This window comes from Lemur catta, chromosome 10 (genome assembly GCF_020740605.2).
Source record: "Lemur catta isolate mLemCat1 chromosome 10, mLemCat1.pri, whole genome shotgun sequence".
In the NCBI taxonomy this organism is placed as follows: Eukaryota; Metazoa; Chordata; class Mammalia; order Primates; family Lemuridae; genus Lemur; species Lemur catta.
The window spans coordinates 47136408-47149346 of NC_059137.1; the positions used below are offsets into that span (position 1 = coordinate 47136408).

At 37.9% G+C, this 12939-nt stretch overlaps 1 protein-coding gene across 1 annotated transcript; it reads right to left on the bottom strand.

Annotated features, from left to right (window-relative positions):
• Positions 1 to 10965: 10965 nt before the first annotated feature.
• LOC123645908 (interferon omega-1-like) lies at positions 10966 to 11550 on the bottom strand. Its single transcript, XM_045562434.1, has one exon. It carries the CDS (start codon positions 11548 to 11550, stop codon positions 10966 to 10968), a length of 585 nt encoding a protein of 194 aa, XP_045418390.1.
• Between the last annotated feature and the right edge of the window lie 1389 nt (positions 11551 to 12939).

Genomic DNA, 12939 nt, shown 5'->3' on the forward strand with positions numbered 1-12939 from the left:
CCTACTTTAGATCATTAATGTTGAGAGAACTTCCATTTCCAGTCATGAGGGCTGACTGGATTTATCCTCTCCCTTTAAATAGCTAGGAAATAGAATAAAATATATGAAAAAAATAGTTTTCAGACATTGGATAACAGGCAGCATAAGATAATGATCCTGGAGAGAATGGAAATAAATACAATGAGTCCTGCAATTGCTCCCACCTACTCTGTGAAGAAAAGCTCCAGGCTGCAACATGAGGAGGAGGAAACCCAAACAGACAAGTGTTCTCACCGAGTTGATGAGTCAGAGTTTGGAGTTCAAGGAGGCGGCAAAATGTTGGAGAAGAGATTGCTGCCCAGCGAGAGAGAAAAAGAGACGTACAGAGATTCTTCAGGAGTCATTAGGTAATTTGTGATCTGTGTATGTATGTAAAAGAATTACCCAAGATTGGGAAATGAACTCCCAGGAGGGAGCAGGCAGACTATTCCCAGGGTGAACCTAGGACTGGGAATATTTCATTTTGCCACCAGCCAGAGGGCAAAGACTTCCTCATATAGGCAGCATTAAGTAGAGTCCTCGCAAGGATATATCCTTGGTGTGAGATGAGTAAGTCATTTTACACATGTGCAAGTTTTTTTATAGGATAAATTTCTAGGCTTAGAATTGATGGATCCAGACTATATGATTCTGTAATTTTAATAGATATTACCAAATTGACTCCATAATGATTGTGCCAATTTCCAGTGCTTTGGAAAATTATAAGTGCATCCTCAATGTCTTCAAAAGATTGAGTTCTCTTAAATCAAACTTTGGGCTCTTACCTATCTCTTAGTTACAAGTGGCACCTATTTTTAGATGCACCTTAATGCATGCTTTATTAACTTTCTATTCAATACATTTAAGGTGTGATGATGTGTTGACATACATAGTGAAATGGTTATCATAGGCAAGCAATTTAACATATCCATCACCTCACATGGTTACCTTTTCTCCGGTAAGAGCCACAAAATCCATCCTCAGAAAATTTCCATTTTACAAGACAATATTATAGTCATCATGATATAGAAAAAAATTTTAATAGATTTAGGGGATATAAGTTGAATTCTGTTACATGTATGTATTGTACAGTGCTGAAGTCTGGGCTTTTAGTGTACCCATCACCTGAATAGTATACATTGTACCCAGTATCACCCCCTTCCATCCTCCATTCTCTTGAGTCTCCAATGTCCATTAGACCACTGTGTGTTTCCTTGTGTAGATAAATACATAGTGAAATGATTATCATAGGTAAGCAATTTAACATATCCATCACCTCACATGGTTACCTTTTCTCTAGTAAGAGCCACAAAATCCATCCATCTCATTTAAAGATGCATTTCCAGTACACTTTATTTTTGTAATTACTGTTTACCCATCAAATTTTATAGTATAGCCATATATTATTTAGTCGTGAGTGGGATGTTAAAACTTGCAGCCTCAAAGGAAGACTTCTCCTCCAAAACTGACTTCAGATATGGCCAAAGATAATAGGCAATTGATGATCCTCCTGAAGAACAGAGTCAGGCATTAAAAAGAAAAAGAAAAATGAAAAGGAGTTCCTCCCAAAGACCAGAGTAAGTAATCAAGGAAAATACCCTTCCCAGTGCTTGCTCAGTAGTATGTAAACATGTGTTTCCCATCCATTCCTATTCTGAATGGAAGCCTTTGTTGTGACTATCCTATTTCCAGACTACACAGAGGCACATGCAGCCACTAGGGAGAGGACTCTCCATGACCGGAGATCTTGAACTTTGAGCTGGATAGAGTTATAGGATAATACTTTGGGCAAATGAGTATACTCCGCATGAGAGAGAAAGGGGAAAATAAATATTTGATGACCAGAAGGGCACTCTGTAGCAGTCAATGGTATAATCTCAGCAAACCCATTTCATTTCCCTTCTGGAAATAGAGCTAATTTTTATTTCCCTTGTAGACATTTGGGGCCAAATGACTGAATGTACACCAATACAATATAGACTTGATGGATTCTACTCTTCGGATTAGCTTACATAAGCTTTCCATGTGTAATCCCTTTCTCTCATCTCTCTCTGTTGCAGACTTGGAGATCACATGTCCAACAATAAGGGTTCAGTAAGTGGAAGGAGCCTAGCACCCTGATTGACTCTGTAGTGCCTATCCCTCCCTATCTGTGGGCCAACATGGAATCTGGGATGGAAATTGTCAGTTAGAAAAGCTGGCATAACATAATGTGTATCTGTCTAATACCCACTGTATCCCAAACAATTTCCTGAAAATCCAAGGTAAGCCCTTCCTGCTCTTGAATTCATCTGGGATCTCCCTTGTCTGCAAGATTTCACCAGGGAAAGTAATAGTAAGCACTCTGCTATCTTGCATCTTCCCTCTTCTGTCTCTGTTTGCCACTGAGTTCTACTCTCAGATCCAGAAATACTTTTAATCTTCTTTCTAATATTACAGGGACTCCCCCATTCTTATTTTCTACCTTTTTTATGTGCATTCAACTTTTCCTCCCCTGTCTGCAGGGTTAGAGGAAAAGAGGCAGAAGAACTACTGGGAAAAATCAAATTTCAAAGCACAAAAAATACATTAGAATAAATTTCAAATATATTACCCCCAACTAAAGCGCATATATTGTAAAATCTGGGTACTTTAAAACCCAAAAATATGGGGTTGTTTTTCAGATCGTAAGGAGAGAAAATGTTTCTACCAAATATATCTTTTTAAAAATTTGAATCAATGTATTAAAACTTATCAAATTGCATATTTAAGGTCTGTTCATTTTTTGTATGTAAATTTCATGTATATATGTAACCTACAAAAAAGCACAAATTATCTTGTTTCCTCACTTTTCTGAGTGCAAGCATAACACCTGGCATAAAAATGTTCTACTTTATAATACCTTAGAATGAATGAATAAAGGGATTGTACCAGTGAATCTTCAGCTTCTGTCATAAAAATCAGAATTATGTTCGTTTTCATTACAAATGAAAATTAGCTTACAATAAAATATAATAAATGACAAGAGAATTAACTAATAAAACATTAGGATGAACATGTTATACTTAAAGATGAGCATGTTATTTTAATAGATATATTTTAAACACTATAAAGACAACAATATGAATGCATTACTAAAAAATAAATGCCATCATGCTCATCGAAAAGGAATCATTCCTCCAATCTTGAAACTTTTTTCCACAAATATTTGCCTTATAACACTAGAAAAGCGTCTGTTAAATTTAAGGCAATATATTTCACACCAAAGCAGACATATGTCTTTGAAGGGCGTGAACATTTCTTTTCAATTAAAGTTCTAGTCTCTTTCCTTACCTGCCATTTTTTAAAACAAGATTAATGATGAAGACAACCAGCTCTTGATTTCCACTCTGATACCTCCTGGGCACATTCACTCTATTCCTTCCCTTTCAAGTAGAAGTTGGTTCCTTGGAAGTACCTCTTCACAGGCCAGTAAAGAAGTATTCACCTGCTGCAAGGATTTCTTCTGATTCATTCTTCTGACCTGAACAGGTCCCAGCCTTCCAGCTTCTGACCAAGTCTAATGAGGAATCTCTCCAGGAGGGTTTTATTCAAGACAGCAGAGGAACCCTTTGTACTAAAGAGGCTGAAGTTTTGCTAGAGCACGTCAAGGAAGACAGCAGTGTCCCCAGTCTTCTGGATGTGGCTTTATCCAACTGTTCCCAGAGAAACCTGACTTCATTCCTGTCCATCAAACAGGAAAAAAGGAATAGTCTCATTTGTCTCAAAAGCATGAAGACTCCTCTATTAGTCAGACCTTGGCACTGAGGCAGTTCAAAGCTTTAAAAGCATATGGGGGTGCTGAGGAGTATTACAGGGCCATCAGTACAGGGATGGAAGAGGCCACTGAAAATCTTGTGAATGCTGCCAGCCTGCCTAAGAAGTGTAATTGGGGCTTAGCCCCTAAGTTCTTTAAATCAGAAACACAGCAGCTTCCATCACCTGGAAGCCCTGCATCTAGGACTTGTATACGGGATTGTAATACACATGGCTTTCTCTTTTCACTGTTTTCTTAATGGGCTTCAAAAACAACTCTTCGGTTGCTGCTAATAATCCTAAGTGCAAATACTAGTTATTTTCAGGTGCAATGAGTGTAAGGATTCAAATTCCAAAACCAATATTATTTTCATCCTATTCACAGCACCACCTCACCTCACATGTAATTGTCAAACATATAGTGTCACACATATAGTGATATCCTCTGCTCTGGAGTGACAGAGCATAACTTGATCAGTAGGCACAGAGCCATGAGCCATGTGTCCTGAACTCTCACTCTGCCTGACTTGCTCCTGTTGTGCAGGGCATGGGTTAACTCACCTCAGTTGGATACCTTATGATATTCCTTTATTGGTTGCAATAGTCTCCAAAGTAATACACTGGCTTCCTTCTGCTTGCCTAAACTCTCATCAAATTTGCCAGGTGTGAATGTGAAGGATAAAATAGTGAGACATGACCTTCCCTCCTCCTGATCCAGGTATCAGATAGTTTGATAGCCTATAGATGGCACCAGCAAACAGATACCTTCTCTATATATGGGGAGAAATTGTCCATGGTATACATTTTTTGCCTTAAATAGCCAAATAACTTTTGTTTTGCCAAGTTTTCTTTGCTTATTCAACTCATTTCATTAGATTGTTGAACATTTAATAGATAATTAGTTTTACTTTTATTACTGTTTGTGATATGAAAAAATTTTCACCTTCTTTTTCTTCATATTTACAGGGCAAAGTTTCTACTGAATTTCTTCCTGTATCCTTTTAGTTTAATACAAAAACTAAAGAAAATTTTTCAATATTTCCTATAATCATCACAATGTCAGATTTTTATTTTCTTTCTCAATTCAACATTCTAAATAAACCAAAGCTGTCCATCAATGCATCTGGATGCAAAGGAATGAAAGAAAATGAAATGCAAGTTGGAATGTGTTAAAAGTGATAGATAGTGTATAACTTCTCAGCTAACAAAATGAGAAAATATAATTTAGCTCAATTCACTGCAATAAGTTGAGGACTCAGATCCATACCAAAGCTGGAGGGTGAAGGGCATAACAGAAGTAAAGAACAGGCAGCAAGCTGGCTGCCTCTGGCCAGGGCTCAAAGGAGAGTAATTCTGTACAATGGCCAGCCTTCAGCTTTGCAAGACCAGCCAGGCAATTATTCTTTCATTTTTTTTCTCAGCTGTAATCAGTTAAGGGGCAAGGAAAAAGGACTGTACCAGTGAACTCACAAGAGACTCACTTTAAGTAAGAACAATTTAATAACTATACTAATTCTATCTGGCAGAACAATGAATGTTAGTCCGTATCCCTGAGCACTTCACATGATTAATTAATCCACTCAGAACCTGAATAGTTTCAAAGAATATCATTCTTACTCAGTATAGCTAGATAATTATATGACAACATTAAAAATAAGAATATTGAGCATCTACTATAGACTAAGCATATTAATTCGTGCAATTTAATCTTCTGAACACTCTGAGTATACATGAATTTGTGAACTAGTATTTCTTGAACTCCTATGTGTGAAAGTCCTTGTTCTAGTTGCTTTGGTACTCGTCAGTTACCAAACCAAGCAGATGTCTCTCCTTTACATATCCCCATGCTACAGAGCAGAAAATAGAGCCACAGAGAGTAACCTTCCCAAGGTCATAGCCTCATGTTGGAATCCAGGTCTTCTGACTTCATGGCCTGGGAGGTTTATCACATTCTGGGAATATTACTGTCCACAAGAACCAGAGATGTTGCTAAGAATCTGAGCATCCTTTCTCCAGGACAGTCTTAGATAAATAATGGTAAGTATTTTCTATCCAATTCTCAATTGTCTCAATCATAACTGGTACTATTCTCTCATGACAGACATTTTACAGTACAATAAAATTGGTCATCACTTTCATTACACCTGTTACAAACCCGTCTTGTCTTCTTGATTGTATTTGTTAAATGCCTCCCTTGACCAGTATAGTGCTTCCTAAAAGTTGAATTTGGGTGGTATATGCCTGTTGCCTTGTATGAATGATTTATTTTCTGTCTTTATTGAATTGTCACTTTCAGGCTCAGATTGGTTCCTCCAGCAATTGGTCGTCCTGCAACTCAAACTGCCATATACTGTAGCAGAAAACCGTAATGTAGCAGCCCGCCATGATCTTCACGAGTGAGGGCAGGAGACTTCCACCTTGGCCAAGTAACAACGCTTACGTACAATAAACTTGACAACTATTTAATCTGTGTAAGCAAAAACCCAAGATTCCAAATTTGCCAAGTTTCTTGCATTCCAAGTTCTTAAGCTGCTCCTGGTTGTTAGAACTTCACATTTCTCAATGCTCCCTTTCATTTATTTGAGCAAACATGCATCAAAGTGCCTGGTGTAGTCTCCTCCCCGAAGAATCATAACCCATGAACACCATTGCAATGAGCTCTTGGGTTTTGTCCCAACTTATTGGGTGTAGACAAGTGTTGGTGCTGCTCCACTGTGCCTGGTTGGTCCTCTGTGGGGCCTCGTCCACTGCAGGGCAGGGTGTCGGCAGGGGGCCAGGCACAGCCACATTCACACTTGGCTGTCCCCAGTGGACACTGCATAGTGATTCCCTGTAGACACTCTTAGCTACTGTATCCCCCGCCTCGTCCCCTTCCCCAGAAGACCATATGCCTGTCAGGCGGCTAAAGTCCAGAACTACGGTGGGACGTGTGCCTGGCTGACAGGCTGTGCAGTGAGTCCCACCACTGGCTTCCCCAATGCTTTCATAACTTCTGGGTATTAAACAGGGCATGGCTACAGAGACTTTCAGGTCAAGGTGACAGTATAGAGCTAACTAGGAAAATCATTTCCCACCAAATATATAACACAGGATGAACAAAAAGTCATAGTACATAGGAGAATTTTTTCACACTAAATATATAAAATAAGATGAATAGAAAGTAAATTATACATATATGTATAGGTGTATATGCATGCATGTGTATATATGACACATATATGTGTGTGTATCTCTCTCTCTCTATATATATAACTTCTGCAATACCCCATGAATAGAAAGGGTCATAATATTTGAAATGTGTTAGGAAATCAAAGACAGAGAGACAGAGGAATTCAAGAATTGTCAAGCCCTTCCCCTGCTCCTCACCTGGTTCACTCATAAGCAATAGCAGAAGAAAGAAATAAAAAGGACAAAAATCTATTAAAATATTACCAGGACTGTCCCCACACACAATTTATAGAGAAGCAAACTAAAGCATTGGCTAGGTTGTCTGAGGTAAAAAGAAACGTTCCCAAATTGACCTCCCGCCCTACTACCTGAGCAATGCACACACCCACAGCCACACCCACACACATACATACAACTCTTGATTAACGACAGTGTACAAATACAATATTGTGCAACTTACAGTAACACTTTCCAAATTCTACCAGCATTGAAGAAGCCTCACTGGCTATCAGTTGGCAATACTGGTGTTCTCTAGCAGTTCTTAAAATACATCTGAACTCCCTATTTGACCGTGTGGAAAGGCTGCCAATGTCATCATTCAATAAGTATTTTTTCCAATTATACAGGCAGGCATGATCTGATATTTGGAATGAATTTGTTAAATAGAATTTACTGATTGTTTTATTGCAGTGAAATAAACTAAAGAACAGTAATGTTTCAGAATTAGGTCAATTCTTGCCAAGAAAGGATCTATTGTTGCTTTTGGAGCCCAATCCCCAGGAGGGAACTGGACTTGTTCATAGAAAAGGAGCCTGCCCCTCCACGGTGTGGTCCCCGCCCTGTACCCCATGGCCAGCAGGGGGCGCCCTTCCCCCACGAGCTTTTTGTTCGTCCACGAGGTAAACTGGACTCAGCTGTTTTCTTTTCCTTTCAGTGCCTATTAATATCATTGTAACGTGGACACAGGTCCCAACGGTATTCGTCAAGACACGCACAGATCCAGAGCAGAATCAGAGGCACCTGTGTGAATAGGCGGTAAGGTCGGGAGTGATAAGAAAGTGCAGGGTGGAGTGAGTGAAGATACTGTGATAGGGAGTAATGGATTGGGGAAAGCAGAGCCGGGATGGTTGTGGGAGGAGGCGTACCAGGTGCCAGGACCAATAAATATGTGTCTTCCCCACTTCATTCTAGGGGAGGACTCCCTCTCTCAGATATTTACACTTGCCACTGGCTTGACCACTGAATACAGTAATAAAATCTCTAATTCAGAGCTACTCCTCTGAAATAAGTGGTAACAGTTTTTCCATCTTTTCCAGACCTTCTCCCAGAATTCCATGGAATTCCAGCTTTTGGCAGTCATTGTATTTAATAGACAAATATTAATACTGTTCTGACATAGGTCGATATTAAAAAAATAGGAAGTTGGTTACCAAATATTAAGAACTCACTCACTGGAAGGTATAGTGCTAAGTTTTATAAAATGTACATTTTTGTTTAATGCAACAGCTCTATAAATATTTTCACTCTACATTTGAGAAACTGAGGCCCAAAGGGTTTAGGTGAATTGGCTGGGATCACACATACAAAATGGTAGATTGGGGGGATCAATGCAAATCCCTATATTGGGAGTATGGATGATTCCTAAGTTTTGTATTACGGATTTCTGTTCATTATTTTAAGATTTAAATTACAGGATCATTAAACTGTCTCTGCCTGGTCTTTCTTATTCTGGTGGCTATTGTACATATTGTACACCATTACTTTGTAGTTAATATTATTACTTTGTATTTAATAATTTGTTTTTCTGTTAGCTTCTGTGAGAAAGGTTCATCTAGTTTCTTTCATTTATTTTTATCATGCATCTCATTCTTTGATATACATTATAATTAGCCATTCTGGAATACACAAATACTTATGATTTTCATGAAACCAAAGCTCTCCACTGTGTACAATTCTAAAGATAATTAGTAAATAGGGTAAGCTATAATATTAAAAGAAAAAATTTTGACCTTAGCTAGCTTAATCAGAAGAATTGAAGGTTTTAAAGTATCAGTAGTAAAAGAAAAAAGTATAGCAATGAGGAGAGTTTATTAATCATATTAACAAAGCAAATAATCTCAAAAATACTGTATTATCAGCAGTAATTAGATTTATGGGGAAAATGTGTTAGATGATAATAAAGAAGGAAGGAAAATTGCAATAAAAAGTTCTAGGAATATTGCCTGGCACTCTAACAGAAAGGAATTTAGATTATCATCCATATCATAGATAAAGTAAATCCTGGTGGAATGTAGAATCGAATGTAAAAACAAATTTGCAAGAGAGAACTGAATGTGTGTAAAATCAAAAGAGGAATATGATTAAGGAAATACTTGGTTCTTTGTCCTAGACATTCAATAATTTAGAGAAATAAAAAAAAGAAAATGTTCAGCTCTTTGTACACAGGTGAAGTTAAAAACAAGTGTCCATTAAAAGCATATGGCACAATTTATAGAAAATGAATAGGTCAATAATCGCAAATTATAAAATCATAAATAAATAATGTAAATGACCAACATAAAAACTAGAGTAAATAATACAACAAAATAAAATGAAACTTTATTGGAAAATTTGATTTAAAAAAATTGAAATTAACAAGCAACTGTTACCATTGAAATTTACTATAAATTAATATTAATTACAATACTGATAAATTACTGTTGTACCCAAATAATTATTTAAACCAAATATTAAAAATGTTCATACATTTTGAAAGTGATTTTAGGAAAGTAGAATTGCAAAAACATAAAAAATATGCAAGATATATATCCACATTCTCCTCCAGGTCCATCCTATTTCATTCTTCCACTCAAGAAATAAGCTTCCCCAAATAATTTTCTATACACAGTGTTCCTAATTCTGCTTCTTGTGTTTCCTCTTCAATCTACTCCCAAATGATGGTGTCTATTTTCAGGTCCACTGGGACAATCCATCTGTCTTAAAATCACCACTGTCTTTTGAAAACTCTTCTTCCTTTCATTCATGTCTCCCCTACTCTGCCCTATTTCTCCACCTCAGTGCCTTTTGCAGTCTCTCCTTCTCTGTCCTACCTTTGAAAGTGGAGGGTCTGCAGGACAAAATTTAGGTCCTCATCTCATTGTCCCATCTATTTATTAATATGAGTGGTCATGTCCATTCCTATGTCCTCATTACCAGACAGATAATAAAAACTCCCAAATTAATACATTCACCTATGGCATTTGTTATTCATTCTAGACCCATATTCCCAACTGCTGATAAGATTTCTGCACTTTTACGTCTCTCAGGCGCTTTAGAAAGGACATCTACTTTTTTCCCCTTCCCAGCATCATTTGCCCCTAAAGTTTCTGGTGTGAGAATATCCTTTCCTTTTCTTCTCTTTGTAGCATTCTTAGTAGAACTTTTATGTTTTCTTTACTGTAAAACTAAAAGTTTCAATGCAGTAGGAACTGTGTTAGCTTCATTCACCTCTATTTCTTGAAGGAAATCCCACAATTGGCCACTTACTCAATTTATGCACATAATGTGAATGGAATTAATAAATAAGTAAATATTACTACCCATTCTTCAATTTGGTTTAGAAAACTAGCACTTGGATTTTGTTTTTAGAAAAAAAATTCGAGAAAATTTCTTTGATGATAATTTAATAAGTAATAAAACACAATATTTAATAAAATGTAAAGGTGATCATATTTTCTAATTTTAAAACAATGTAAAGGTAAACCCAGTTATATAAAAATGTAAATATTATGAATATAATAAGGTGCCTAAATAAATATACAAACAATAAATAACATCAGGGCTATCATCACTTAGGGACCAATGCCCCTAAAGCTGAATGTTTTTAACATATACTTGCTTAATATTCCGACAAAGTATTTGCTGAATTTAACTCAATACATTCAGTGACCAAATCACAAATGAGAATCTTTTCCAATATCCAATATCTGCAAGTGTGATACGGCAGCTTAGTCACTGAGAACCGTTTCAAGATGACCCCAGGTCTCCATCGTTACTTCCTAACTTTTCCTGCAAGTTTGTTGATGAGGAGAAGGAGTTCATGACTTCCACTCTGACAACTTCCCAGGCACAGTCACTGTAGTTCTTCTCTTGCAGGTAGAGACGAATTCTCCAGAAGTACCTCCACAAGGCCAGTGTAGGGTTCTCCATCACACTGGCAGAGTCTTCCTCCGCCGTCACCTGCACCAAGCAGGTCTCCAGGTGTTCCAGCTGCTGGTGAAGTCCACTGCGCAGCCTGACCAGGAGGCTCGGGTTCCAGGCAGCAGAGGAGCGCTCTGTGTGGAAGAGGTTGAAGATCTGCTGGAGCATCTCGTGGAGGACAGACACGGCCTGGGCCTTCTGCAGCTGGCTGCCATTCACCATCTCCCGGGGGAATCTGAAGTCGTTTCTGTCCTCCAGACACAAGGAAGTGGATATTCTCATTTGTTTCAGAACCCCCAAGGTCTCCCCTCTAAGTAGGCCATGGCTCTCAGGTAGGTCACAGCCCAGAGACCCAACAGGGCCGCAGCTGCACATCACCAGGGCCGTCAGTAGGGGGAGCAGAAGGGCCATTGGGAAGTGAGGCGGCTGCTGTCCTGGCTGAGCTGGGGTCTGGGTGAACCTTGGACTCTAGGTTCTCTGAAGACATCCTTTCTGTGCATGGCTTTTAAATAGGGAACAAAACAGTTTTCATTTTCTGAACATGTGTCTACACTTTTACTTCCACTTTTTGTCTCCATATGGGCTAAGAAGATGTCTTCACTTTAAGCTCTTAATTTTTGCAAAAAAAGTTTAATTTTCCCAGTAAACTTCAGATATGCTGATTCAAATGGATATTTATTAATCAAAAGAGAAATGTCTTTGTTCTAAAGACTGAAGTGTATAAATACTATGTAAGTATATAAATACTCCTACACACACATATTTTTTGTCATATGTAAATATTACTCTTCTTTGTTCTGGGAAAAAATTTTTACCCTTGATCCTAAGCTCCATTTTTACCTTCCCTTACGTAAGAAGTCAGGCTCCCTCAGCCCTATGGGTTTCTGTATTTGGTTAGGGATTTTCCAGACTATCTATGGCCAATAAGCTCTTTGGAATTAATAACCGAGTTTTGTTCGCTGTTTTATTCATGAAGAGACTGATGATTATTAGTGAATAAGCTTCTCCAATGTTTATCTTCCTTCTAAAATACATTCATGCAGGTCCATGTGTTTAGGCTTCACTGGGGCCATAAGGTCAAGATTAGTATAGACATGACCCTTTCTTTTTCACCATTTTCCTACTGAATGTCTAAGTTATCCTCGGGCTGTGCCAATACTCCTAGCAGGTATCCTGGTTCTTTTCAGGTGCATATGGGTGTGAAGATTCTAATTCCAACATAATTTTATTTCCCTAGTACCAGCTCACTCACAAAGTAGTTATCACATATAGTAATACTCTTTCCTCTACAGTAACAATGTCCTCAACCCAAATTCTTCCAGATTTATTTGCTAAGGGTAGGCTCATCACATCTGATGAGTTTAGAACTCTTTACGAGACAGGGGCTTTCTTTGCTGCCAAAATGGTACAACTTTCAAGATCCTTGCCCTGCCCCCAGAGTGTGTGAAGGACTCTCGTTCTCAGTGGTGACCTTCTCATCTAACACATGTCCCCAGGTGTCAAAAGTTTCAACAGTGATCAGATGCTGATAGCAAAAGTTTATTTTGTCTAATTAGGTGGCAGAATTATCTAATATGCAGTCATTTTACCTTAAGTAGTCAAATAATTTTGTCAGATATGGTTTTTATTGATCATCACTTTTTACCTAAACTATTGAATACTTGTTATGCTTAAAGTTTCTGAGGTAGGCACAGGGGAATCGTGATGACATTATCACTAAGAAGCATCTTATATTAGACAAAATGATGATGTTCAATTGTTCATCTACTCAGTGTAATTCTATTTAGGTTCTTGTTTCTC